The following is a 25,505-nucleotide window of genomic DNA, read 5'->3' on the forward strand; positions in this document are numbered from 1 at the left end:
GTTTGGTTCCAAGTCTTTGGTCAGCCAATGATGGAGACAAGCGAGACGGAAAGTGGAATTGTGGGCAATTATCCTTACCCTGCATGATCCATATTTCCGCTGCATTCAAGGATCTTCGCATTTCCCAAAATGGACAAGCGAGACGCGATGGCTTCAACGTCACGTCTCGCTTCCAATTGTCGCGTCCCCGGGCTCGGATTCCTATGTGGACTTCCAATTTCTCATCGCTAGCGATTCCACTATGCAAGAGAGCTCTGTCTTCTCCCCCCCCAGTCGCGGGGCTTCCTTTCATGGATTTCTTTTTTCTTTCTGTTTTCTTTTTGCTCTATATACACTGCTCCGCCCAAAACATGTCTCGAAACTACTCACTCCATCCCGTGTCGGAATTGGCTGGCCTTGATCGTCAAGTAATCAACACCAAGCAGCCATGCCTTCCGATTCCGAAGCCCCTGCCTCGGGCCGACCAGACCCGGAAACGGTACGACGCGATTCGGGCGAAGAACTGATTCTACGACGGCAGCTCGAGACCCAGCCTGCCAATGCTGGGTATTTTGCCATCTTTCGTTACGCAACCTCCTGGGATGTCGCTGCTATCTTGGTCTCTGCGGTCGCTTGCGGGGCTGCAGGCACCGGACAGCCAGTGATGATGGTACGTAACAGCTCCAAACACCGAGTTCAGTTGCGGTGGCGACTAACTTGCTGATGATAATTAATTCCTAGGTGTTTGTCGGATCCATGACTGGCAGTTTCAGCGACTTGGCTGCTGGATCCACAGCGTCGGACGAATTCATCCAAGCCATAGAGAACACGGCCCTCAAGTTTGTCTATGTCGCTGTCGCCCAATTCGTTATCCTTGCGGTCGGCATCCACGGTCTGAACCACATTGGCGAACGCGTGACGAAAAAGCTGCGACAGGCATACCTCGCCGCCGTTCTTCGTCAAAACGTCGCCTTCTTTGATGGCGTCGGGGCCGGGGAGATCGCCATTCGCATCTCCAACGACATGAGCCTGGTCCAAGACGGTATCTCGCAGAAAGTCGGTCTCATCGCCTATGGTGTTGTCGGGTTCTTCAGCTCTATCATCATCGGCCTCGTCACGTATTGGCAGCTAGCTCTAGTTATGCTCGGCGCTCCTGTCGCCTTGATCCTGTGCAGCGCTGTTTTGGGTAACATTATGAAGCGGGCACAAGAGGCCGCAAGTGACGAGTATATCAAGAGCAGCACCTTTGCCGAGGAGGTCGTTTCGTCCTTCCGCAATGTCATCGCATACGGGTCTCAGGGTCGGTTTCTTGCCCAGTACGACGCCATGCTAGCACCTGCCCGGGATTATGACATCAAAGCCGGCCTTACCTTCGGCCTGCTCTTTGCTAGTATCCTGGGCTTGCTCTATGCTGGTTATGGCCTTGGGGTAAGTCACACAGTTCATTGCTTCCTGGTACAACCTTTGCTCTGTTCACTGACCACTGCGCCGACTGGAAAGTTCTGGCAAGGTCACAGATTTCTGCAGCAGGGCATCGGCAATGTTGGCGACACAATCACCGTTCTGTTCATCAGCACGATTGCTGGTGTCCTTCTCTCAAACGCGGTCCGCTTTACTGCATCTCTTGGCCAGGCCGGAATTTCGGCCTCTCGCATTTTTGCCACTATCGAAAGACAGTCACCACTTGACCCCCTCTCTACCGACGGAAGACGGCTGGCGAGCTTGGAGGGAACGATTGAGTTTCAAGGCTTAAGAATGGTGTACCCTTCCCGACAAGACCAGCTTATCCTCGAGGACTTCAGTCTTACTGTTCCGGCGGGCAAGACTGTTGCAATTGTCGGACCATCCGGTTCGGGCAAAACCACAATCTTTGCCATGCTTGAGCGCTTGTACCTACCTCTTGGTGGGACTATTACCCTGGACGGCCACCAGATTGACCATCTGAATATTGGGTGGCTTCGCTCCCAGATCGGTCTCGTCTCTCAGGATAACTTTTTGTTCAACACTTCTATTTTCAACAATATTGCGTATGGCTTGGGCGCTGAGTACGGCAAGGTATGGTGTCCTCGACTAAGTTCTTAAACACCTGGTGACTACGGTGCTGACATTAGCGAATTTTGTGAGCTAGCTTGACGACGAGGCTACGATGAGGCTTGTTCAGGAGGCCGCCAAGATTGCCAACGCCCACTCATTCATCGAGGAATATCCAGAAGGATACCACGCAAACGTTGGGGAGCGTGGGTCTCGACTCTCCGGAGGCCAACGTCAGAGGGTAGCCATTGCTCGTGCCATTGTTGGAAATCCCAAAATCCTTCTGCTCGACGAAGCCACCTCTGCGCTGGACCCCCATAATGAGCGCGTTGTGCAGGATGCATTAGCGTCTGCCACAAACGGCAGAACAACCATCATCATTGCGCACCGCCTCTCAACTGTGCAGAGTGCCGATTTGATAGCTGTAATGCAGAGTGGCAGAGTTGTTGAGAAGGGCACCCACGACAGTCTCCTCGCCGCCGGGTCGACTTACGCCTCCCTCGTTCAAGCTCAAGCCCTGCGCCAAGGGGAGGCAGGCGAGGGAGAGCCTGAAGACTCGACAGACCTGCCATTGCACAAAGAGAGCACTGTGGTATCTGCTCCTAGCGTTGCCGGTGCTGAGAATCAGCCAGGTTCCAAAAAGCACGCCGAGAATGGCTCCGTCTCACAACTTGCAAGGCTCGTTTGGACCATCAATGCTCCTGAGCGTCTGTATTTGGTCTTTGGAATCCTCTGCGCCCTACTTGCAGGTCCAGTAGTACCGGTTTGTGGTGTTATACTTGGTAACGCCGTGGTTTCGCTCACAAATCCGGAACTCAGCAGCGGAGGTCTGCCTATGGGCTTCTGGGCCGGCATGTTTCTGCTACTAGCACTGGTGATGCTGTTGGCCCAGGGGATGCAAGGCTATTTACTAGCAGTAGCGGGTGCGTCTCTCGGGTCTCGAGCCCGGAGCCGCGCATTTGCATCCATCCTGCGCCAGGACGCTGCATTTTTCGACCGACAGGAAAACAGCTCGGGCGCATTGACGGTTTTGTTGTCTACCGAAGCCACCAGACTGATGGGCATCAGCGGCAACACACTCGGCAGCATATCCAACAACATCGTAACCATAGTTACAGCCATCGCCATTGCATGTGGGTTCGGCTGGAAGCTCGGCCTGGTGGCGACGGCTACGATGCCGCTGATCATGGCTTGTGGCTATCTACGCACGTGGGCCGTGGTCAAGATTGAGCAGCGGTTGAAGCAAGCTACGGCATCAGCTGGAATAGCAGCGGAAGCAGTGTCTGCGATTAGAACGGTCGCTACACTCGCGATGGAAGAGACAGTGAAGCGCCAGTACGCCGAGAGCCTCGAGTCTGATCAAGCCGCAAACCTGTTTCACGACTTCATTGGGGCAGTCCCGTATGCCCTCAGCCAGTCGCTGATACTCTTGGTCAATGCCCTCCTTTTTTGGTATGCCGGCACAAGGCTACTTTTGACTGGAGAATATACGCTGCAGCAATTCTTCATATGTTACTCGTCCGTCCTCTTCAGTGCTCAGATTGCATCTGCCCTGTTTGCCATGTCTCCAGACATTGCAGGCGCCTTGGATGCTGCTGCTCATCTGAAATACCTCCTCGAAAGCAAGCCGTCGATTGAGGTCGAGCCAGAGGAAGAGTCTGACGAGGACAAGACATTCCACAATCTCGTCGGTGACGTCGCATTGGAGGCTGTGCGGTTTGCGTACCCGAGCCGCCCGAAACACCATGTCATCAAAGATGTCGACCTAGTCACGAGGCACGGCCAGTTCATCGCACTCGTAGGTGGGAGTGGGAGTGGTAAGAGCACCGTTCTCAATCTCATTGAGCGCTTTTATGATGCAAGCTCCGGCGCCGTGAAGATTGACGGACAAGACATTCGAGAGCTCAACTTGAAGAGGTTCAGGTGCCATGTTGCTCTTGTTGAGCAGGAGGGAGCCTTGATCGGTGGAACCATACGGGACTCGTTGATCTCAGACGACGAGTCCGTGAGCGACAAGTCACTTAAGGAAGCTTGCCAAGCAGCTAACATTTACGACTTTGTGGTAAGCCCTCCCTCTGTCGTTGTCGTAGGCTGCAGTAAACTGACGACTGCACAACAGGTCTCTCTTCCCGACGGCTTCAACACACTGACGGGCGCACGAGGAAACCGTGTCTCTGGCGGCCAGAGACAACGTCTCGCCATAGCCAAGGCGCTGCTACGTGATCCAAAGATTTTGTGAGTGCAGATATCGTCGCTATTCCATCTTTGCACCACGTTATTCCTTGTCACTAACCTTTTCAAGACTTCTGGATGAAGCCACGTCCGCTCTCGACTCGACGTCGGAGAAACTGGTACAAAACGCCCTCGACACGGCATCTCGTGGCCGGACAACTATCGCCGTTGCCCACAGGCTCAGCTCCATTGCTAATGCGGACTGCATCTTTGTCTTTGACCACGGCCGCATCGTCGAGTCTGGAAGCCACGACGAGCTGGTGAAGAAGCGAGGGCGGTACTTTGAGCTTGCTACCCTGCAGCAGCTGAGTCAATGAATGGCAACACGTCAAGGCTAGACTCCCGCTGGAGTGTGGTATCCTCCACCATGTTGACTCATTAAGAAGAGGCATTATGCTTTGGCTAGCTGCCGCGTCTGTCGCTACTCAAAATATTTCATTTTTGCGGGAATCGTAAAGAACTTGGAAATGACATTGTACAATACATCTATGTTGAGTAAAATTGATGGGAGAAGATTCTTCCGATGGCTGGCTTGAATCTCTCACCCTGGCGGCGAGTCCTAATTTGTATATTATTTCTTACGATAATCAAATTTCCTGAGTCAGCACCTTTCTGGTGAACAATTATTGCAATGGAACTCTGTGGCTGGCTTAGACGACCTGTCCTTTGGTCGGCTTGGTTGAAGCAACCGTACGGAGCTGCGTAATCAGCAATGTGTGAGAGGGCTTCTTGATAGTCGGGTCGGTCGACTTGGTGGCATAGCAGCCCTGGTCGAAAGAGGTGAATTTTAGTTGGCGTTTTTGCCTGCCTAGTTATGGCAGGTCGAAGGCATCGTGACGACCGGCTCGCTAGATAAGGAAGGTAGCTCTGGCGTTGATGGCCAGTCAGGCTGAGTTGACTACAACTGAGGCGACCATCTTTAGGAACATATCCTTCGGTATGACTAGGCGCCTACATCGTAGGCTAGTTAGGTGCCAACCTTCTATGGCCGGCCGTATTCAGGAATACCGGTATGGCCTACATTGTGGATGTGGTGAGACAACCAGTTGCAAGAGCCGAAAAAGGCATTGTAGGCTCAGCATGTGCAGGGCAGGCGGTAGGGTTCTAGACTGCTAATTAGATTTAGGTACACTTTACAAAGAGCGATACGAGATGGTCGGTGATATATATATATATATATGTATTTGGGCTCTCCAGATGCCTTATTGGTCTATCTAAATGCCTAGTAGGAAGCCTCCGGGGCTTGGGATGAGTGAGTAATATGTAAATTATCGAGTAGGATCTTGACTCCTTATTTCCTCCGCCTCTCGTTGTTAGAACAACTACCACCAAATGCAAAAAGGGCATAGTTTCCAGTCACAATGTATCGCGGTGTTAAACAGAAGGTGGCTGGCTAACGAAAGAGAGGAAAATGCATTAAAAAGGGGCTATGCCCCTCTTCTAGCTGCGTATAACAGATGAGCCGCATTTCCCCATGTTTATTTTGGTTATTTTGCCGAAGACGAGCTCTAACTGCTTCACTAGTTTGCTCTGGGGATCACTGCCGTGCTTGGTTGGAGTTTGAGTTGGGGGTGCCAAAACGGTCCGCCGGCGACGCCTCTTTCGGTGCCATGCTCTTGATCCCCCCAGGCCACCGCCGTGTGAATGGCTTGCTTTGTTAGGATATATGGTGCCTGCTCTGTTATCACGGCCGGTATCAGCTCTTTTGTGACTCTTTTGAACATCACAGGAAGCTGAGAACAAACGAAACGGGCCGCCTAACTAGTGACAGGGGTTTAGGCCCCCCTGATTAGTTGTCGGGTACCATACATTTAGATCCCCGGTAGTGCGGCCTTTTTCTCCGTTAATTAGATTCCTACACCAGTACTTTGTGCGGCTCACTTACCTACAGCTCAGCCCTGGTGTTGCTCTGTTATTTTGTGTTTCAGGGTCTTTCACGTCTTGTCATCACGCACTAGCCACCCAACAAGTCAGTCAATCCAGCATAACGAGCGTTAGAACGCTCGAAGAAAATGGTCTTTGCTTTGGGGGAAGGGGGAGATGTATTATTTGGGATGGGGGAGTGGCTAGTCCACTCCATTTTCTAGTCGAGCCAGTCGCCTTCCCCCAAAGAAGTGGGGGAGAGCAACAGCCGACCTGGCAGGTACGTAACTAAAGTACTGAGATTGCCCGTGTAAAGCTAAGGGTACCAATGTTTGACACCAATTCTCCTTATCCCGATGATAGAAAGAGATACCCGGGGCACACTCGCCCCGGGCACTCGAAAAAAAGGAAAAGAAAAGAAAAAGAAAAAGACCCACGGCAATGCTTGCCTTTTCGTGTCATTTGCCCAGGCTCTCAAAGTCCGCATTTCTCAAATTCAGAGCGGCCGCAACAGTTCCAGCGCTTTCCATTGTCCTCAGCCTCTTCTCCCTTGCCAAAGGGTCCCTGCTGGCTGTAGTGGTAGTTGATGACAAGGGAGCCTAACGAAGGTGGGTTAGCATGCGTTTGTAACTAGCTTGGCGACGGATAACCCTCGAAAGCAAGGATAGTCACGTGGTTGCCCTTCTATGGATGAAGAGGTAGGAATTGTTAGGTGTGAGGTGGGAGGCTCGTAACAGTGAGGTAGGCATTGTCAAGGGGAATGTAAGATAGGGAAAATGTGGGATAGGGAACGTTCTCTCTACTTACCGGTGTGACCCAGCTTCTGGGCCTTGATCTTCTCCTTTTCGGCCATCTCCTTGGCCTTCTTCATGGCCTTCTCATCTTTCTCCTTTCGGAGATTCTCGTACCGGGCGTCCTCTTTCATCTTCTTCTCGTATCTAGCATTGGAGTTCGGCCTCAAACTCGGAGGCAGCGATGCCAGCTCCTCCCGGCTGTGGATTCGTGTGGGGAAGCTCTTGAACTCGCTGCTGGTGGGATCCCAGGCGCACACTTCCCGAAAGTGCTTGAAACGATCTTTCTGCTCCCTAGTGTGTCGAGCGCCAGATCGCTTAGTAGCGACAAATTCGTCCACCGCATCTCGAAACTCGTCGTCATTCATATCCGTTCGGCCGATGTGCATGTCACGGGCAAACACTTTGCCAGATCCATGGAAAAGAACCGGGCAACGGACCCGACTGAGGGTTTCGCGTCGGCTTGCCTCAACATACGTTTGAACAAGTGCCGTAGCGGCTCTCGTATAAATCTGCTCCGCGCCGGGGTACTTCTGAACGATCTCGTCAAGGCACATGGTTGCTATACGCTCGGGAAGCAGGCTAACGAGCTCGAAATATGGCATGTCCTTTTCAACGCAGGGGACAGAAGACCCCAAGGCCACGTTTTTGCAAGTAGCCAGCCCGCACTTCTGGCACTTGTGTGAGAAAAGGCGTACGGCCTTTGCAGTCAGCTTGTCCAGATGTGGAGGCTGGGGTACAGCCGGTACTGCGGCCGCGGGAGCGGCCGGGGCTGGCCTGGCGGTGAGAATGCCCGAATCCGGAGCCGAGACATCAAATCCAGCAGTCAGCTTTGGCGGGGCGGAATTGTCAGTGGGCGGCATGAGGGAAGTATTATCAACGCTGGCGGTGCCTGAAGCCTGCTTTGAGGTGGCGTTTTGCCCTGTGCTGGGCTGGGTTGTTGACGCTCCCTTGCCAATGGTAGCGGCCGACTTCGCCATTCTTTGAGTCGGAGTCGGTGACGGGGGCTCATGTCGGTCGCGATATGATCGTGGCTGCATGTTTGAGCGGGGTGAGTCCGATCTTCCTGAGCCCGATCGCTGGTGACGGATGTGGGCGAAGTTCTTGTCCTGGGTAGGGGGGTGGTTGAATTTGCGACCCATCTTTGCCACACTCGTCGGTAAATTGCGAGAGAAAAATGAGGTGGTCAGTTAGCTAGTTAGCTAGCCTGCATTAAATGAGATATGATAACGCGAAAACCAAGCCCCCTATCAAAGAGGGAGCTGGAAGCTGTGCAGAGTGGAAGCTGTGGAGAGGCTATCGGGGTGGGGGATTTTGGGCTTCGTGACTGAAGAGAGCAGCGATAGTGACAGCGAAGAATGCGAAAAGGAGTTGCAGGTGGCGAGGAGCGCGAGAGGTAGCGGCTGATTATGAAGAACACGAAAAGTGAAATAACGGAAGCATACCTGGACGAAGAAGAAAATGGAAATTGTGGCGATCGCGTCGATGGAGATATGTCAAGACTCAAGAGTGGCAGCCTATTTAGGCTTGCTATATTTGTGGTTGAGAAGAAAGAGGAAGGGGACTGCGGTCGTAAAAAGAAGAGGAAGATGGGAGAAAGCAGCGGGCGCTAGAAAGTTGCGAGGTACTTGTCTACCTTAGGTGCCTTAGGCAGACCGTAAATTATTTACCCCGCGAATATCGAGGTCCCCTTTGGCCACGCTAGGGTATCTTCTTTTTATCGCCTGCTTAAAGAGAGGGCTCGGAGATTCAACATATAGAGAGGAGAGTAGGCCACAGCAGGATATAGTAGTAGACACACTCTTGAGTGTGTGGTTCCTAAGCTGGGGAGCCACACTGTTGCGCCTGGATGAGGGAATAATTCTTACTACAATAGAATAAAATGTAAGGATTGCTGCGTACCTACCCTTTTTGATCAGTGCACCCATCCCATGATAAAATCATGTGCCTAGCATTTAGAATCAACTACCCGGCTTTTATGGTAGTAAATTCGGTTTTTTGGATGGAGCCGCCCATGTATAAGATTAAATTCATTCGTTATTATAAGGTAGTTAGGGAGGAAGCTTTGACGATAAGATCCGTCAAATCGTTATTTTGAACGATGGGAAATTGGCCCATTAGTAGGCCGAAAGCCCTGAGCCACCCAGAGATTCAACGAGACAGGGCGAAGACCCCTGAACCCCCTGTCCTCACCGGAGTCCCAACCACAGGACGTCAGGTTCGGGATTTTAGCAAAGGAGCTAGTCCCCGGACTGGATGGAAGTTTCTGAAGGCCTCACATGCGGTTGAGAAGCTTCAGGCAGAATTAGTTCTCAAGCAGAGCCACATTGAAGCCCTTGAGGCTGAATTGGAGTGCCTCAAGCCCAAAAAATGAAGGAAAATTCCAATTCCAAATAAGCGGTTTATGGAGCTCGGAACTATACTATTAGGCAGTGAGGTTCCCGCAGAGCCGCAAGTTGAGCCTCAAGCAGAGACTCAAATTGAGGCTGAAGACGAAGAGGACGATGATGATGAGGGAGATGAGAACATTGTGCCCGCAAGATTGACAAGATCTGGCCGTGTAACTAGGGTCCCGGCACACTATAAAGATTGAGTAGTTAATTAGCTACATTTTGCTATACATGGCTTGTAAATAGCTTCGAAATTGACCATATAGTTGTTATTCAAAGATGTCAAGGGTGGGTGCGCGCAGCAATCCTCTAAAATATTTACAACGAGCTGCAAAAGCTTTTCGCTAAATACTATCACCGATGCTGAGGGGGTCGGCGGCATGCGGGGACCTTGGTTAGGCGATAGAATAATTAATAGCGGGACACTCTGCGGTATGGTTGCCTAAGGTATGACGAGGGAAGCATATTAGGCGGGTTTGCAGCCCCAAACCGCAACAAGTGCCCGTTAGCCGAAGCCGAAGAAGATTTGTCCACGCGGTGTAATGGCACGATACGCTGATGTCTAAAAGTCGTGAACACATTATCGGAGGTCTGCTTGGTCGATTCAAACTGAGGTACAAATTTATGTCACTGCACAATATCCACGTGATTACTCACCTCCTTCCTTCCCACCCACTGGCGTCATAATACCCTTGTAGTTACTGTTGTACGCCTATGAAATTAGCAACGGGTTAGTGCCATTCCGAGTAATGTCGTTTCCGACAGTTGCGGGGATTTATGTACTCATACGGGCCACTTGCCAGAGTACGAGGTCTGAATCCTGGTTCGAATCCAGGCATGGATAAATCCTCATTTGGCACATCAACTAATACGGGCGCACTTCTCTGTATCTTTTTTATTTGCCGCGGTACAGCAAAAAGTCGAACAACTGAACGGCAGCGACATACATTCGCATATATTTTGAACATGGCCACATTTCGACATGTTAATCCGGAAGCCCAACCAACTCGTATGCACAAGAGTTCTCCAATCACCACGCCCTGCGCATTGGTGCCAGTTCGTGCGGCACACCAAGGGCAGACACTCAGTTGCTAGTCGTGGCATCCCAGTCCACGGGACCGCAGGACAACGGCGACGCGCTCCACAGACGGCTCTTGGGGTATTCCATGAGGAGGTCCAGGTGGGAAATGTTGCTGTGGTAGCGCTCGAGATAGATGCATATAGCTCTCCCCTCCAGCACCGAGCGGTTCCACCACCACCAGCGCCCATGCTCGATGATCTTGGCGTCAAAGTAGAGCAGCAGCAGCAGCGCGCGAGGGTCCTTGTCCTCCAGCAGCGTCTGGAACCGGGCCGTGATTTGGGAGAGAAAGGTTATAAACACAAGCATGTTGGCAGGGTTTGCATCCAAGGGCAACAACCTGCCCAGGATCGCAGCGATGATGTAGTAAGGATTGGTGAGCGGCGATGCAGAGGGGTGGCTGACCTCGAGCAACTCCTGTAGCTCGGGTGGGAGCACCCTCAGCGCGTCCTGGTCTGAAACCATTGGCCCGGGATCCTGGCGGTGCTCCTGTGCAACCGCCCGCAACGCGCTGTCCGGCCGGCGGAGGTTGACGTGGCGCCAGATCTCATACTTGCCGTTGTTCATCTTCAGCCAGTTGAGGTCGGTGAACGCGCACTTGAGCGGCCACAGCTCCTCGGGGTTGTCGCTGTCGACCTGGGCCAGGGTCGCACAGCCTATCAGGACCGATGCGATCCAGACGGCGTCCTTCTCGGACGAGCTGAGGGCGCCGCGCTTCGCGTTGGCTAGGAGCTTGTGGAAGTGTGCGGTGCCTTCGAGCCAGTGAACGAGTTCGGCGGGGCTCTGCTTGGTTGTGACGCTGAATCGGTCGTGCATGAGGGTGACGGTAATCACGAGGTGACAGAGGAATGGGTGCTGAGAGAACACGTGTGTTAGTAGAGCAAGCCACTTGACGGAGCGAAGAGGCCGCAACTTAATACCTCAAATGCCAATTTCACACTCTCGCGCTGGTAGACGTGGCGCGTTTGCGGGGTGCCCATTGTCAGGATGGTCCTCTCGTGATACCTGTTAACGATGGCAAGGTCGCCTAGACCAAACAGCATTGTCTTTTTGGATGGAGACTGGCGGTGGAGCGAGTCGTTGAGCATGCTCAGGACCTGGCGGTTCAGAGAGATGGCCGTCATGGGAGGAGCGCCGCCGATAAAAGCAGCCTCATCGGCAACTTGCAGGTCCGAAGAGAGGCGGTCATAGTTGCACGTTACGCCAAACGACTGGCAGCGCTTGCAGCACGGCTTGCCTTCGTCGCACTGCGGCCAAACCGAGCTCAGTCAGCAAAAAGCAAGCCCCGACAAGATGATGCTCAAGTTGGCTGTCGGCTCCGGGTTATCATGGAAAACTGGGGATTTGACCCACTTTGACGCGGCGAAGCTTGCAGTTGCCGCAACCTCGACGCGACTTCGTGTGCGACTTGCGTTTCCGGGCGCCCTTCTTCTCGAGGGGCCCAGCAGGGGCAGGGAGCTTGTCTGGCTCGGGTGCGCTCTCAGGGGGATTGTCGGGGGGCTCGTCGTGGGGCCTGGCGGGGGTCGGCGTGGCCTTTGCTGGGGCTTCTGTTAACTCCGGGGCCTGGCTTCGGTTGATATTGGAAAGGACGGCCATGACGCTAAGCGATGTCCACTGGGCGGCGCCGGCAGCAAAATGCGGTCGCAGATTGGTTTTGATGGCGGGTTGGCGTGCGTGAGAGAAACTGGCCGGCTCTGCTTTCCATTGAGTTGAGAGCTGCGACGGGCGACGGATAGAATGGGACTGGCAAGGGTTAGTGGGATGCTCGGCTGTTGGCCTTTGGCGGCTGAGAGCCTCTGCACCAAACAGTGGGGCAGCCCGTCGATAATGTCACCCTCAACTCAAGCCGCGCTCTGAGTGGCTGCGGTGGAGCAGACCTGCAGCACGCTAACCACCTTTCGTATTCCCATCGATGGCGCTAGCTTTGTTTCGCTTCCGCTCGAAAAACGGCAGAATCAAGCTTTATTTCAACTTCTTTGCTGCCAACGACTCAATTCCGGCCTCTCACAGCCTCACCCGCCCGTTTCCTCGCCTTCCTCAAAACAACGTGTAACTCCGCGCGGCTCCGACTGTACTGCTAACGACGGAAAGTCCGAACTTGACCATAATGAGGCAACAGGATTTACTCGGTGGCCATGGAAAATCAGCCATGGCTGGATATATCGAGGCGGATTGACTGGAATTGCGACAGGAGCCGAAGTCGATAAAAAGCCAATATGAGCAGGCGCATCACCAGTCTCCGGTCCATCCTCTCCACCGATTCTCTCCGGCCCTGCACAACCCTCCTCGCTTAGAAAACGCGTCGTGCTTCGTCAATCTTCAAGTTCAAAATCAAATCCTCCCAACCACGCAGCGCCATGGCTGCTCCCTCGCCTCTCCCTGCCTCGATGAAGGCCCTCGTCTGCGAGTCGGTCGGCAAGCCGCTGAAGCTCAAGATGATCCCCACCCCGACCGGGATCCCCGGCAGCGTCGTCATCAAGGTCCTGGCTAGCCTGGCTGACTTCCGAATCCCCATCAACCTCGGCGGCGCCATCGGCTTCACCTTCCCCTCGGACCTTTGCCCCAGCGGCCGCGCCATTGGCCGTATCGTGGCCACCGACACCGACACCACCAGCCTCAACCACGGCCAGCTCGTCCTGATCGAGCCTTTTGTGCGCGCCCGCGACAACCCCGACGTGCAGATAGTGTGGGGCATGTTCGATGGCCCCGTCCCCTCGGCCAAGAAGTTCGCCGCCGACAACTGGTCCAAGGGTACGCTGGCCGAGTACGCGCGCGTGCCTCTGGAGAACTGCCACGCCCTCAACGAGGCGCGCCTGTGCGGCAGCCCGGCCGACGGCGGCCTGGGCTACCCTATAGGCAGCCTCCTGCACCTGACCAACGCTGTCGTGCCGTACGGCGGCCTCCGCTCCATCGGCCTCCAGGCCGGCGAGCGCATCGTGGTGGCGCCCGCCACAGGCGCCTTCAGCGGCTGTGCCGTCCAGGCGGCCGTGGCCATGGGTGCCAGCGTCGTGGCCATGGGCCGCGACCTCGCCAAGCTGCAAACTCTGCAGCGGCTGTTCCCCGCCGGCCGCGTGCAGGTGGTCCAGACGACGGGCGACGTCGAGGCCGATGCCGCGGCGCTGCAGAGGTGGGGCCCCGTCGACGCCTTCATGGACGTGTCGCCGCACGCCGCCGGCCAGTCGACGCACATCCGCAGCGCCGTGCTCTCCGTGAGGCAGTACGGCCGCGTGTGCTTCGAGGGCATCGTGCCCACGGACCTGCCCGTGCCCTTCTCCGTCGCCGTGATGCGCAATCTGACCATCCGGGGCCAGTACATGTACGAGCGGGACGACGTTCGCGACTTTCTCAAGCTCGCCGAGACGGGCGTTTTCAAGATCGGCAGCGACGACGGCGTCGAGGTCGTCGGCGAGTTCAAGCTCGAGCAGGCCCAGGAGGCGTTCGACTTGGCGGCAAAGAATACAGGGTTCGGGAAGATTGTGGTTCTTGCGCCTTGATTGGGCCTGTTTTGAGTGCTGCCTCCTGCTAGGTTTTTTTGCGAAGTTGAACAAATCTCAGCCTCGAGGAGCGAGCAGTTGAAACGTCGTAGGCAGTAGAGCTAGTTCTTCCCCGAATGATATGGACGGAATCCACAGTTCTTTGTCGCCCTCATTGAAAATCATGCGTGAACAGGTCCAGAGATCTAGGTCGCTGCCTACACCGGGCGCACTACATGCCAAGCCTCGCGCTTTGCTTCAGATGTTGGCAACCATGTCACCATAGGCAGCCATCAGTTCCCAGGGTGGAAAATTTTGACCCTCCGTCACCAGCAGTGCGGCATTTCAGTTCCAATCTCGTTGCGGACGTGGTGTCACTGGATTCCATGCTAGAAATGCAGCGGACGGTGAGGTTCGGAGCGACAATATTCCCTGCGCGTGACAATTAGCAAAATATCTAGTCCGGATATACGAGAGCCATGTACTAGGAAACCGTTAACTTCCGGTTCGGAGCCCTGTCAGAACTGTGCCATCTCATGCTGCACTTCCTTGTCTTGGAATCAGGGCAGCCAGAACCGAACTGTCGAGAGCAGGCAGTCCTAGCAGGAGAAGTGTTCGGCGCAATCGAAGAGGCCCCCGGATCGGCTGCTGAAAGAAACACTGTCAAGCCAACCGCAGGTGAGCCAGCAGGATTTTGGGAAGATACGCATCTCACCAAGGTACTTCGATGAGATTGATCAGGGTTGGTTGACCATGGGCATGCGATGGATCCTGTTGATGGGGCCTTTGTCCTGGCGAAGGGCGGAAGCTCAAACCAACACACGAGGCAAGCCGCAGTGTGTTTCAAGTGTTGGCACAGAGCACATCATGTAGTCGGAATATTAAACGGCTTGCAGAGGCTTGTGGTCGCATCGTAAAGTCCCAGAATTTTATAAAAGAGGTTGTGCAATTCCTCTAGAGACTAAGCAAAGCGGGAAAACCTCACATTTCTGCCCCGAGCGAATTCTCCCCGCTTCATTAGCGCCTGTCCCGACTACATGTGAAATGGGTTGTGCAAATTCCAGCTTCTGTCATGATTCGTTCAACAGCTTGCTTTAGCCTCGCATTTCTGCAGGTAGTTGCCGTCATTTAATGACTAGCGACTGGAACTTTAGCGACAGAGGTTTGGCGGGTTGGTGGCTCTGACGGTGGGTTTTGTGCGCTTCGTGTCCAAATTTGCTTTCGTCAGTGGTAAGTCGACTTCTATGTCTACGAGGCACCTGGGTGCTGTAGTCAAGCTGGCTACTTAGGCCAGCAAGTTGAAATTATTAATTATTGTCCGCCCGGGGGCTGGGGCAACTGGGGTTCTGTTTGTCCTATTGCAATTCAGTACGGGCTTCCCTTTTCCGGACCTGGCTACTTCATATGGGGTGTCCTGGCCTTCTTTTTATTATAGAGCTGGTATGGGGGGGAGAGCAATGTGTATTGTCTACTATACAGAACTGGAAGACTGCAGAGGGCAGGAAAGGTCTTATATACAGGTGAAGGTAAGGGCTGGACTGCGGAAATGGAAGATCCTACTAGATGGCCAAAGGCCGGGAACCGAGATAAGGACTACATAAGTGGGCCTGACCACAACTGGCAATGCTCTCTACCCCTTTTTGGACTATTCTACGGAAAATCTGATTATTTTGCTACAAACTGAGATCTCTTTGCCAGTGCGCGTAGTTGTCCCCTGTTCCTTATTTTCTTTGGCTACATACCTGGCTATGGGTACCTATACCTGTACTCCGCGAGACTCGCCTGCGTCTCGCCTGTTGGTTGTTGTGTTATGGTGTCTTTTCACCGCCTCAAAATTCCAACCTGTTTACAGTCAACCTGCATGCCGGTTGGATCGCTCGGTCTTGGAGTGAATTTGCACGAAGGTGGGTTAAAGAAGGGACAAATCTTCTTGAAAGGCTAAGATCTTGCGCTCTTGTGCAGGGCAACCATTGGGAATCGGTGTTAAACCAATGACAAGAAAGCACGAGAAGGAGCAGACTACGCGCATTCGAATACACACCTAATCAAAAAGCAAATGGATTCAGTCGGGGTCGGTGGCAGCTGAGTAGTTATCTTGGAGTTCGTATCGGTTCTCTCTATCTAGCTAGCTATAGTATATACTCTCTTCTCTTACTAGTTCTCTTGCTACTTCTCTTAGCTTCCCTAGTTCTCTTGCTACTTCTCTTAGCTTCCATGGTTCTCTTGCTTTCTTACTTCTCTTAGCTTCTCAACTTCTCTTACTTCCCTACTTCTCTTACTCTCATCGAGCGTCTTGAGCTCCTGCAGTATGGCTTCAATCGAGTCATTCTGCTTGTTGAGTTTGCTCTCGAGCTCCTTGATTTTTTGCTCGAGTATGGCAATCCGCTCGTTCTTGTCATCCAATTCGTCCTCGACCACCCTCTTCTTTTTCATGGGTGGCTTGACGATCTCGATGTCGGACTCAGATGAGTTGAGTCCAAACGCTGCTTTTCCTCTCTCCGGGGTGTAAAGCAGGGAATGACCGTTATACCGGACTCGACGCTAGGAGTAGTAGTAAGGCGCGACTGGGGCCCTCTCTCTTGTTTTCTTCTTTGCCTCCATTTTGTGGAGGTGCTAGTAACGACGACGACGCGACGGGGCTAGAGATGCGTGGCTAGTTAGGGGTGGTGCGAGAAGGAGAGTGCGAGTAGTATAGTACAAGTAGCATTTCACGCACCGGTAGTGCCGATACCGAGTGTAGTGAAAGGGGCAGTTTCCGAATGGCGCTAGAGCACAACATGTACCTGGGCTCGTGTCTTTGGGAGATGGGGCCGATTTGGTCTTGGATTTACCTGTGTTCTTTATCTTCTACGCTCTAGAGTGCGGCCCTGTTTCTTTGGCCGCAGCCTTCATTGAGAGAGGACTGTGACTTTTTGTACAGCTGAGAGGGAGGAGATGTTATTTTAGCTTAACCACGCATTTTCAACGCGTTGGGTTGGGGAAGAAAGCGGGCGATGAAAATACGGTGCTTTCATTTGGGTGTGCGTTGCCAATCTCTTTGTCATTTCTTGTCGTCTGGAATTGACCCACTTTTCATGGAATTGGATAGGCCCTGGTTGACATGCCTTTGAGCTTCCTTCATTCTTTGTTATTTCCTTAATTCTTGACTCGGAATGTCCTCACCTCATTCGGAATGCCCTCTTTCGGGCTGATTACAACGCCTCCCTTACCTTCTCTCCACGAGTATAAGGAAGCGTTCTTTTCTATACTTTTAGACCTATTGAGCAGACAATTCAATGCGCTGTCAACTTCGATCGCGTGCAACATTTCTCAATAGAGCGAGTCACAACGTTGTGTTCTTCACTTAGGTATCTGAGACGCTTGCGCGCCCACAAACAACAGTTGTGTCCGTTAAAAAGTAAACTTGCGATGCCAAACCTCCGCAGCAGCTGGATATCCTACTTTCTTTGCGTAGCGCTGTCCTCTTCGCTTGGTCGTTTAGAGCCTTTCACGGAGCGGAGGAGTGGGAGTGTACCAGCGTAATGAAGAATGTTTGTTCCTGCACTCATACGACCAAAGAACCCGCTTCTTTGTCATCCATGCTTTAGTTCTAGTCATTTCCCCCTCTCATTATAGACGACTAAGTTATGACCGGCCTCTAGACTACGACGCCCAGCTCTTTACCCAGAAATACCAGAAATGGTAGTACAAGGCCTCCGTGAAGCTGCCGGAGCGACGCGGAAGAGAATCAGCCTTCTGAGATGGAGAGTTCGATCTGTACACTGTAAATGGTGATCAACACCGACATTGTATGCCAAGGTCGGTAAATATACCTACAACAGAGCTTGGCCGCATTTTTCTGCTCTTGGCTTTCTGCTGGCAACAAATTTGGTGTTTGGTCAAATTGGTCGCGGCGGGCTCAGTCCGCAAGACGTTGTGTTGGGCTACTTATTTGAAGGTCAAAGTGAAAGAAACGGCTCTGAGTCGGGAGTCAGAATCATTCGTGTCCATTGGTTATATGAATACTCCTCAAAATTCGAGTTCCCCAGCTACCTACCTAAAATAAAGCCCCCCCAAAAGGCACTCACCCGCCACTGCCTCCAGGCTCGTAGGTAATTTCAGGTGTCTCCGCCTGTTGAAGCTCGTCGCTGTGACCGAACCCCAAGAACGGGCGTCTCAATGAGCTACCACTCGCCACTAACTCCAGGCCCGCCGGTGGGTACAGGCGTATCCGCTCCGTGCGTTAGAGCTTATCGTGACCAAGCTCCTCCTTAGATTCAGGCTCGTCGGCGTGATCGGGAACCTCGACAACGGGCAGCACCGAGCTCTCGGGAGAAGGCACAAAGACCTCAGAGCCATCTGCGAGACGGTCTCGGTCGCTGTCATCTTGTGCATCGGAATACCCGAGAAGGAGCGCGTAAAGCTTGCAGCTCCTCGCACTGGTGAGATTCTCCACCCTCTCAATCAGGGCAGCGATAGGGCCTCTGTAGCTCATCAGGACGTCCGTGCGGATGATCTCGATGAGATCCTCGGTTGGCAGGCCTCTGAGAAGGTTGGCGACGTCAAGGTCGACCTCTGAGTCGTTGAGGAAGCAGCTGTCCGAGGGGTGTTGGTCAGATCCGCACAACTGGCACAATTTGTCGGAGACATTCATGTTTCTAATGTTAGGGGTGTTCTCAGGGCCTCCATCTTCCTCGTCCCACGAATTGTTGCCACCGGATTGATCGTTATTGACAGACCCATTATTGTTCTCAGATTCGTCGCGATCGGTAGTGTTATCGTGGTGGCCGAAATAGTAGTCGCCGCTGGGGATCATGTGCTGGCTGGCGGCATCCTCGTTTCCCTCGGGGGTGTCTGATGGGGGCGGGCTCTCTCCCTGAGGGATGTTGATCTCGGGAACGGCAGCGAAGTCATCTTCCTCTGACCGAATGCCCGGAGACGCGGTGACGGGACCATCGTGCTGAGGGGAGATGCCAGGCACTGCGCTGAAGTTCTCGCTGTCCGGAGAGTCTTGTGTGGGTTCAATAGCCAGACCAGCATCGTCAGTGGAGGCTGGGTTTGAATCGGAGACGAGAGACTGACTGCTCTCTGCCACGGTCGGGGTTTGGTGCGATGGTTGGATGGTGTTGTCCGCCATTGTATTGAAGAGGCGACTCGTAGCTAGGTATAGCTGTAAGATAGCGAAGATACTGGGAGGGTTGAGTTAGAGAGTCAAGGTAATGACAGTTTGCAGTGAGAGCAGGAACGAGAAGTCTTCGAGGCCGTAGCGGGAAGGTTGCAGAGTCGTCAAGAACCTCAATTGCCTCGGCGATCCACGATGGCGGGGGGCTAAAAGGACAAGCAAAGGCAGGGAGGAAATGCGGCGAGATATGGCGCGGCTGATAAAGTAAATGACTAGCTGGGAGTTTTTTTTTCGAGAAACAGATGCTTTATGAATGCTTGTAGGAAAAGCGGAAAAGGGTGGTGGAGACTATTTTCTAGGAGGGCTGCGTGGTTGGGTGCCTGGCCTGGTGGCCGAGCAAGTTCAGTTCAGAAAGAACACGTGGAAGGGTGCTGGAGAATACCCCGCCTGCCGCAGACTTTCCAGCATAAAAATCGAAAGATTGGAACAAACATGTCTTGTCATGAGACCCGTGTCTCCGTGTCTCGTGACGCGTTTGGACAGAGGGAGACGTGCCCTGGCGACTATCGGATGAAACAGTAGTACCGAGGGGATAGACAGGCTTGAGAGGCTCCTCGATGGCATATGCCGGAGCGACAGGGGTCTAAATGCGAAAAGATCGTGTCTATTGTGCACACGGTTATGGCCCTATGGGCTTGAACACGCTCAGGGATGACGAAAGGAGACAGGCTCTCTTAAGAGGTCATCCCATCCCTTCGGCCTCTAGGGCGGAGCTTGAGATGAACATGACTTGCAGGTAACACGACACGTCAAATTGCTGCGATGGTGATCATGCATTCTCTCGAGGCCACCTACACAAGAATGTCTGTGAGCTCTACGCGACGTCAAGTCTAACAGGCTATGGGTGCAAAAGTCAAAATTTCTCCCACGGCCATTCCAGCCACGACACAAAGGAGACTCCATTCGTACGTACGCAATGCAAGCAGCCAAGAATGGGCCTAGAACTTCTTCTGAAACCTCAGCTCCGTGATGTCCCCAACAGCCTCAACACGAACGCGCGAGCTGCGGACGTCTTGCCGGTCGAGGATCTGCTTGTAGACAGCCGAGAACTCGGTGGCGCTGGTGACGCCGTGCTGGGCGGCGTCAGTGTCGACTTCGACGCGGAACGCGAGGTACAACTCGTTGACGCGCACGTTGGTGGCCTCGTTCTCGCGTGCCGCCGCGGTCGCTAGCGAGTACAGCGGCCCCTGAGTCAAGGCAGGAAGCGCAAACAGGGCTGCGTCGCCCTGTGATCCAGTACACAGCGTCCAGGTCGCCGGCTTGCCCTGCTCCACGAGGTAGCCGATTGTGTCTCGGTACGCGACTGTAGTCATTCAGCATTCTCTATTCGGCCTGAGACGCATGTTTCTAAACCTGCGCTTGAACAGGCACGAGGATGGAACTAAAAAGGGCCTGTTTCAATGAAGGTCCGCAGCCTAGACTTACAAAAGTTTGCCTCAAAGCCCCTGTTCATGTTGTCGCGCAGCTGGCTCGTGGTAATGGTAGAGAGAGGGGTGGTAATGTAGTCGCCGCCCACTAATTCGAGGCATTAGAGCCGCTCAAACAAAGGAGAGCTTGAGCAAGTTTTGAACTAACCACAGGTAAACACATGCTGGAAGGCTGGCAGCTTGCCCGCCCGCACCTGATCAACAACGCCCTTTAAGCCGGTGTCGGACGTCACGTCGGCTTCCGCAAAGGTAATACCCTCGGACGAGCCGATGTGCTTGACGAGCTTTTTAGCCGAGTCTTGGTTGCGCACAATGGCCAAGACGTTGCGCTCGGAACGCAGCGCAGTCGTGACAGCCGACACGCCAATGTTTCCAGTCGCTCCAACTACGAGAATGGTCTCCATGATGGTGGTAGTGGTGGTGGTGATGGTGATGCTGTTGGTGGTGATGCTGTTGGTGGTGATGCTGTTGGTGGTGATGCTGTTGGTGGTGAACCTGAACGAGCTGAGATAGTCTAGAGGAACATTTTCTCTCGCAGTAATTGGGATCTCATGTTAAATAGCACTCTATTCATCTGCGTCGAACTTGTGAATTCTCATTTTCGGTGGAGTTCCTAGCCTCTTGGCGTCTCGAGGAAGTCGTCAAATCGCACGCGATGACAAATCTGCGAATGCCGCGGCCCTGTTGCGCGAAGTGCGGAGCCTTGTAACCTCCGGCTGCCGACGGCGAGGGGGCCAAATTCTCAAAGAAGGCCTGCAACGGCAACCGGAGAACTACTTGAAGCGAGCTCCGTAAACAGCTAATCCACACTTTCTCGAACAAATCCCGAGCGCTTGTACCGCTGTACGCGTGTTACTGTTGAGGGCCGTATTCTCTTGGCGGATGTAGCTAGCTGCTACAGTGAGGGGCTGGCTAGCGAATTGGCGGCTGAGACACGTGTTCCTTCCTGCCACGTGGAAATTGTGGTATATTTGGCTCCTTGCGATTACCAACCGGAAGCCCAGTGACGGCTTTATCCGATGAGTTTCTCGCCCTCCGCCCGGAAATGTGCAGCCAATTTGGCGGGGCTGCTGCACTATCTGGTTTCACGGATTTGGTCGGTCATAAGCAGAAGCGAGCTTGGGAGCAATTCGCGGGAGCAGTCACGTGCTTTCGTGCAGGCGCCTAATGAGCACCAGCTGGCAACAGAGACACTGGAAAAGAAAAGAAAACGGCGCGCAGGCAAGTGCGGGGTTCCTTTCACGTGTCGCTTGGATACCAACGCTAAACCGATTCGTCCTCGTTGCGTGAGCTTGGATGGGCCTGATCATGATAGCGATTGCAAACCCGAGTTAGAACGATATCATTTATTCATGTCAGAAACAAACTAATGCACAACGTTCACGTAAATTGCTAGACTTTTAATGAGGGGACACAGTAAGTGGTGCCAAGGTATCGACAATGGGCGTGGTTGGCCAAGTGTGCTTACTAATTTGGCTGCATCGTCAATTAGTTGATCTGTATTGAATGACTAGCCCAGAGCTAAGGCTCTAGGCGTTCGACGCCTTTGTCCCGCTACCCCCGCCACCCCGCCAGACATCCATCAATCCGTTCACGCCCAAACCCCCAACAGTCGTTGTACGCCTTCGCGGGCCCACTCCCGCCAACCCGACCCGTTCCCTCGAAACTTGTCACCTGGACCTCATCTTCCATTCTCTGTCGCCTTTTGAAGCCCTTTTCAGTGCCTGCGCCGCTCAGGCCGACCCGATTTCGGCCATCTCCAGTTCTCGGCCGTTTCGGCCTCACGACGGCGGCGAAATGCTGAGAAAAATTACGACAGAAAGGAGAAGTCGGTCCAGCGGTGAGCCTGCGCCAGATGCTGAAACAAAACTCTCACCAGACAGCCAGGACCGGCAGACCCAGGAACCACCGAAACCACAGCAGTCACAGCAACTACAGCAGTCGAAGCAACCACAGCAGTCACAGCAACCACAGCAGTCAAAGCAACCACAGCAGTCAAAGCAACCACAGCAGTCACAGCAACCACAGCAGTCACAGCAACCACAGCAGAGCCAGCCCACCCAAGCCACCCAATACCTATCGAGGCGCTTTAGCAAGTCTTCCTACTTCAAACACAGCAAATACCCCACAGAGTCAGCCATCCCACAGCTATCGCCCGAGATTCTGGAATCTCTGCCGCCTGAAATCTTTGCCAAATTGTCCGTCGAGGCACTCATGAAGGTTCCTGATGAATCCCTCGCGCATCTGAAAATAACAACACTTGTGACCCTCCCCCCCGACGTTCTCCTCAGCAAACTCAGCCCGGAGACACTTGCGGCGCTCCCCAGTGGCGTTTTTGACAAAGTAACCTTCAAGACGCTCTCCACGCTTTCTATCGACACTATCGCCAGATTACCCGATGGCTTGTTTGACAAATTCCGTCCAGAGCTTCTACGATCAGGCATCCTCGCCCAGTTGCCTATTGATAGACTTCGTAGATTCACCTTTGAGATGCTCGCTAGTCTTGACCTTGAAACGCTCAGCACGTTGCCTCGGGAAGCTCTCCCGGCGCGGTTGCATAGCAAGCTCCAGACCCCTGATCCCCTTCCAGCTCCCACTCCGTCTATATATTATCCGCCGCCTCCCGCGTCATCAGCTGTGCACCCCGAACCGCAAGGTACTCTTCCGGCCCAGAGAACTCGACACCCATTGGGCATACAGGTATCGAAAAATGCTTCCAAGAACACCGGGGGCGGAGCGCCTCAGCCACCAGCTCCCCCATCAAATCACAATTCCGAAGTGCCGCCGCTCCTCAAACCACGAGGGATCACACTAACGAGAAGCACCCTCGACAGCAATCGTGGCGGTGTTCCCCAGTCACCCGCTCTTCTTTCGAGCAATAACCCTCCAAGTCGATCCCGATTAGCTCGGGAGAATGATGATGGCGACGGTATTCAGGTGCTCCGTCGTGATCGCAGCCACAGTCCGCGTCGCCAAAGTTCGAACAAGGAATCCAGCCCTTCCTCTCCGGTCAATTTGCCACTCAGTACCTCCGCTTCTTCAAGGAGGACTATTAGGCGACTGAATCTCCTTTCAAATACTGAACCGGGCACTCTCCAACATGAACAGAGGCATCCGTCTGACACATCCGTCTCGACAGAGCCAGACAACTCGCAAACTCGACACAGCAGCTCCCACTCCGTGAAAAGAAGATCTCGAGACACGAGCAACCGAGATAATTCGCCATTGATAGAACTCAACGCTCCTTCCAGACAAAGTCCGGCGACCAAAGACCTTGACGAAGAGACCCCGGGGCTGAAAGAACAGGTGCGGATTCTTTCCCGTGACCTGTCCTACGCACAGCGCGAGGCGAAGCATGCGCTGGCAGGCTACGAGAAAGAACGCTACGAGCGTGAGCGAACTGCAAAAGAATATGCTATGCTGTTCAACAAATATGCCGACCTGAAGTCTGAGGCCGATAAGTTTGAAACCAAACTCCAGAACGAGATGAACAAGCGTGATAAAATCGCGGTGGACATGTCGGTGGGATACGAGGAGAAGATCCAGAGGCTTTCTGGAGAGACCAAGTCGCTCAAGGACCAGCTCACGACCAGCTCCAACGAGAGAAACAACGTGATGTCAGACCTTGAGGCGATGCACTCTGCCCGGGAGGAAGCACTACAGAAACACATCAAAGACCTTGAGAAGCGCGACGAGGAAGGCGTCCAGTGGCGAAGCGTCCAGTCTAGAGAGATACAAGCCCTGGAAAATAGGCTTGCGTCGCGCACCCAACACTTTCAAATGTCCATTGAACAAGAACGGGGAAGGAGTGCCAAGTACATTGAAGCCCTTCGAGAGAAATACGAAACACAGCTTCAAGATCAGCAGGACCAGTTTTATACAAACCTGAAGGCTCAAAGAGCTACAATGGACGATGAGAAAACCCGGGAGGTTGGCGAGCTTAGAGAGCGTCTCCGCCAGGAAACGGAAGAGCGTGAAAGCACAATCGCGTCGCTAAGGGCAGCCGCAGATTCAGGCGGCCAGATCCTACAACCCACCGACAACGAGCTCAAGACACTGTTTCAGAGACTGCGACTAGTCATTGAAATGGTCACATCGCCATTCAACCTCCCCGGCGTGACCGTGCCGCAAAACAGCCCCCTCGATCCCACTGGGTTCGTGGAACGGGAGGGCAAAAACACGATGCGCCACCTTCTGCGAAGCGCTATTTGGGCGAGGCTACTCGAGGGCTTCTTCTCTGCGCCCTATGGATTTGGTGCTTTTGGCAACGGCGAAGGCCAACAGACCCTGGTCGGGCTCTACATTGCGTGGCAGAAGGTGTTAGCACAGGACAACGGCAGTGCTGCGGCAGGTGCGTATCTCTGACCGCGGCTGATTTCCCCCGGCAGATCTGTTTTGACGTTCTCATTCTGACGTTTTCGGCCGGTAGATTCCGTTGCAAACGCCGACTTCACCCTCTTCAGGCGTGACAAGGTGGCCAACAGGTGGCGATCGGCCACATTTCAGTCAATCTTGTCTGCCCTGGCATCGAGCCCCGCCCAAACCGAGAGCGCTGTCCTGACGCCGTTCGCCAGAAACCAGGCCGAGGTAGAGCAGCACATCTTCAGCATCCTGCAAGAGGTCGCAAATGCGGCTGCAATTGACGGAGTCCGGGAGACGGTGGCAGAAATCGTGCGCAAGGCCGGGGAACTTGCGCTACAAATCGGCGTGCACCGGGCCTCGCTAGGGATTGCATTGCCTCGCAACGGCGAGCCGGTCAAGATTGGCCACGAGTACATCGACTGCGAGGAGGGCGATTCTGCGTTCGGGAGCGTCCTGGATGTGGACTTGGCCGTTTCTCCGCTGTTCTACAAGATTGGGGATGGCCGGGACGACCTGCTCACCGTCAAGCCTATCGTCCCCGGCGAGATATATCCCCTCCCCCTTCGGGCCGGCGACAGCTGAACCCTAGGTAGGATACATAAGCTTCTTCGTCTGGGATTTGAGGAACTGATTGAGAAAAGGTGAGCCGCCTTTCGCGGTCTAGACTTTCACCTCGTGCATGGATGAGAACCTTGGAACCGCAGCTTGGCAAAAGCAC

At 53.7% G+C, this 25,505-nt stretch overlaps 8 protein-coding genes across 8 annotated transcripts; 3 read left to right on the forward strand and 5 right to left on the reverse strand.

The window, feature by feature from the left end:
- Positions 1 to 115: 115 nt before the first annotated feature.
- On the forward strand, positions 116 to 4,847 carry B0T26DRAFT_706441 (multidrug resistance protein-like protein 1). Its single transcript, XM_060441808.1, has 6 exons — positions 116 to 649; positions 721 to 1,407; positions 1,480 to 2,034; positions 2,108 to 4,072; positions 4,130 to 4,245; positions 4,313 to 4,847. The coding sequence occupies exons 1-6, from the start codon at positions 428 to 430 to the stop codon at positions 4,557 to 4,559; spliced, it is 3,792 nt and encodes a 1,263-aa protein (XP_060299370.1). The 5' UTR covers positions 116 to 427; the 3' UTR covers positions 4,560 to 4,847.
- Positions 4,848 to 6,459: 1,612 nt separating this feature from the next.
- B0T26DRAFT_773296 (uncharacterized protein) lies at positions 6,460 to 8,038 on the reverse strand (the record flags this gene model as incomplete). The annotated part of the gene is made up of 3 exons (XM_060446572.1): positions 6,460 to 6,704; positions 6,913 to 7,340; positions 7,374 to 8,038. The coding sequence occupies 3 exons, from the start codon at positions 8,036 to 8,038 to the stop codon at positions 6,580 to 6,582; spliced, it is 1,218 nt and encodes a 405-aa protein (XP_060299371.1). The 3' UTR covers positions 6,460 to 6,579.
- Positions 8,039 to 10,439: 2,401 nt separating this feature from the next.
- Positions 10,440 to 11,783, reverse strand: B0T26DRAFT_599032 (uncharacterized protein; the record flags this gene model as incomplete). The annotated part of the gene is made up of 3 exons (XM_060435680.1): positions 10,440 to 11,219; positions 11,285 to 11,611; positions 11,718 to 11,783. Coding segments are annotated over 3 exons (1,173 nt in total), but the record flags the coding sequence as incomplete, so codon positions are not given.
- Positions 11,784 to 12,721: 938 nt separating this feature from the next.
- B0T26DRAFT_675020 (uncharacterized protein) lies at positions 12,722 to 13,858 on the forward strand (the record flags this gene model as incomplete). The annotated part of the gene is made up of 1 exon (XM_060439778.1): positions 12,722 to 13,858. The coding sequence occupies one exon, from the start codon at positions 12,722 to 12,724 to the stop codon at positions 13,856 to 13,858; it is 1,137 nt and encodes a 378-aa protein (XP_060299373.1).
- Positions 13,859 to 15,899: 2,041 nt separating this feature from the next.
- B0T26DRAFT_750722 (uncharacterized protein) lies at positions 15,900 to 16,270 on the reverse strand (the record flags this gene model as incomplete). The annotated part of the gene is made up of 2 exons (XM_060445268.1): positions 15,900 to 15,931; positions 16,117 to 16,270. 2 exons carry the CDS (start codon positions 16,268 to 16,270, stop codon positions 15,900 to 15,902), a joined length of 186 nt encoding a protein of 61 aa, XP_060299374.1.
- Positions 16,271 to 17,970: 1,700 nt separating this feature from the next.
- On the reverse strand, positions 17,971 to 19,100 carry B0T26DRAFT_261005 (uncharacterized protein). The gene has a single exon (XM_060434041.1). The coding sequence runs from the start codon at positions 18,951 to 18,953 to the stop codon at positions 18,060 to 18,062; it is 894 nt and encodes a 297-aa protein (XP_060299375.1). The 5' UTR covers positions 18,954 to 19,100; the 3' UTR covers positions 17,971 to 18,059.
- Positions 19,101 to 19,936: 836 nt separating this feature from the next.
- Positions 19,937 to 20,829, reverse strand: B0T26DRAFT_675022 (uncharacterized protein; the record flags this gene model as incomplete). Its single annotated transcript, XM_060439779.1, has 3 exons — positions 19,937 to 20,301; positions 20,424 to 20,513; positions 20,574 to 20,829. The coding sequence occupies 3 exons, from the start codon at positions 20,827 to 20,829 to the stop codon at positions 19,937 to 19,939; spliced, it is 711 nt and encodes a 236-aa protein (XP_060299376.1).
- Positions 20,830 to 24,058: 3,229 nt separating this feature from the next.
- Positions 24,059 to 25,369, forward strand: B0T26DRAFT_642618 (uncharacterized protein; the record flags this gene model as incomplete). Its single annotated transcript, XM_060437461.1, has 2 exons — positions 24,059 to 24,776; positions 24,855 to 25,369. The coding sequence occupies 2 exons, from the start codon at positions 24,059 to 24,061 to the stop codon at positions 25,367 to 25,369; spliced, it is 1,233 nt and encodes a 410-aa protein (XP_060299377.1).
- Positions 25,370 to 25,505: the final 136 nt, after the last annotated feature.

The sequence above is a fragment of the Lasiosphaeria miniovina genome (assembly GCF_030549165.1).
Source record: "Lasiosphaeria miniovina strain SMH2392-1A chromosome Unknown B0T26scaffold_3, whole genome shotgun sequence".
Classification (NCBI taxonomy): Eukaryota; Fungi; Ascomycota; class Sordariomycetes; order Sordariales; family Lasiosphaeriaceae; genus Lasiosphaeria; species Lasiosphaeria miniovina.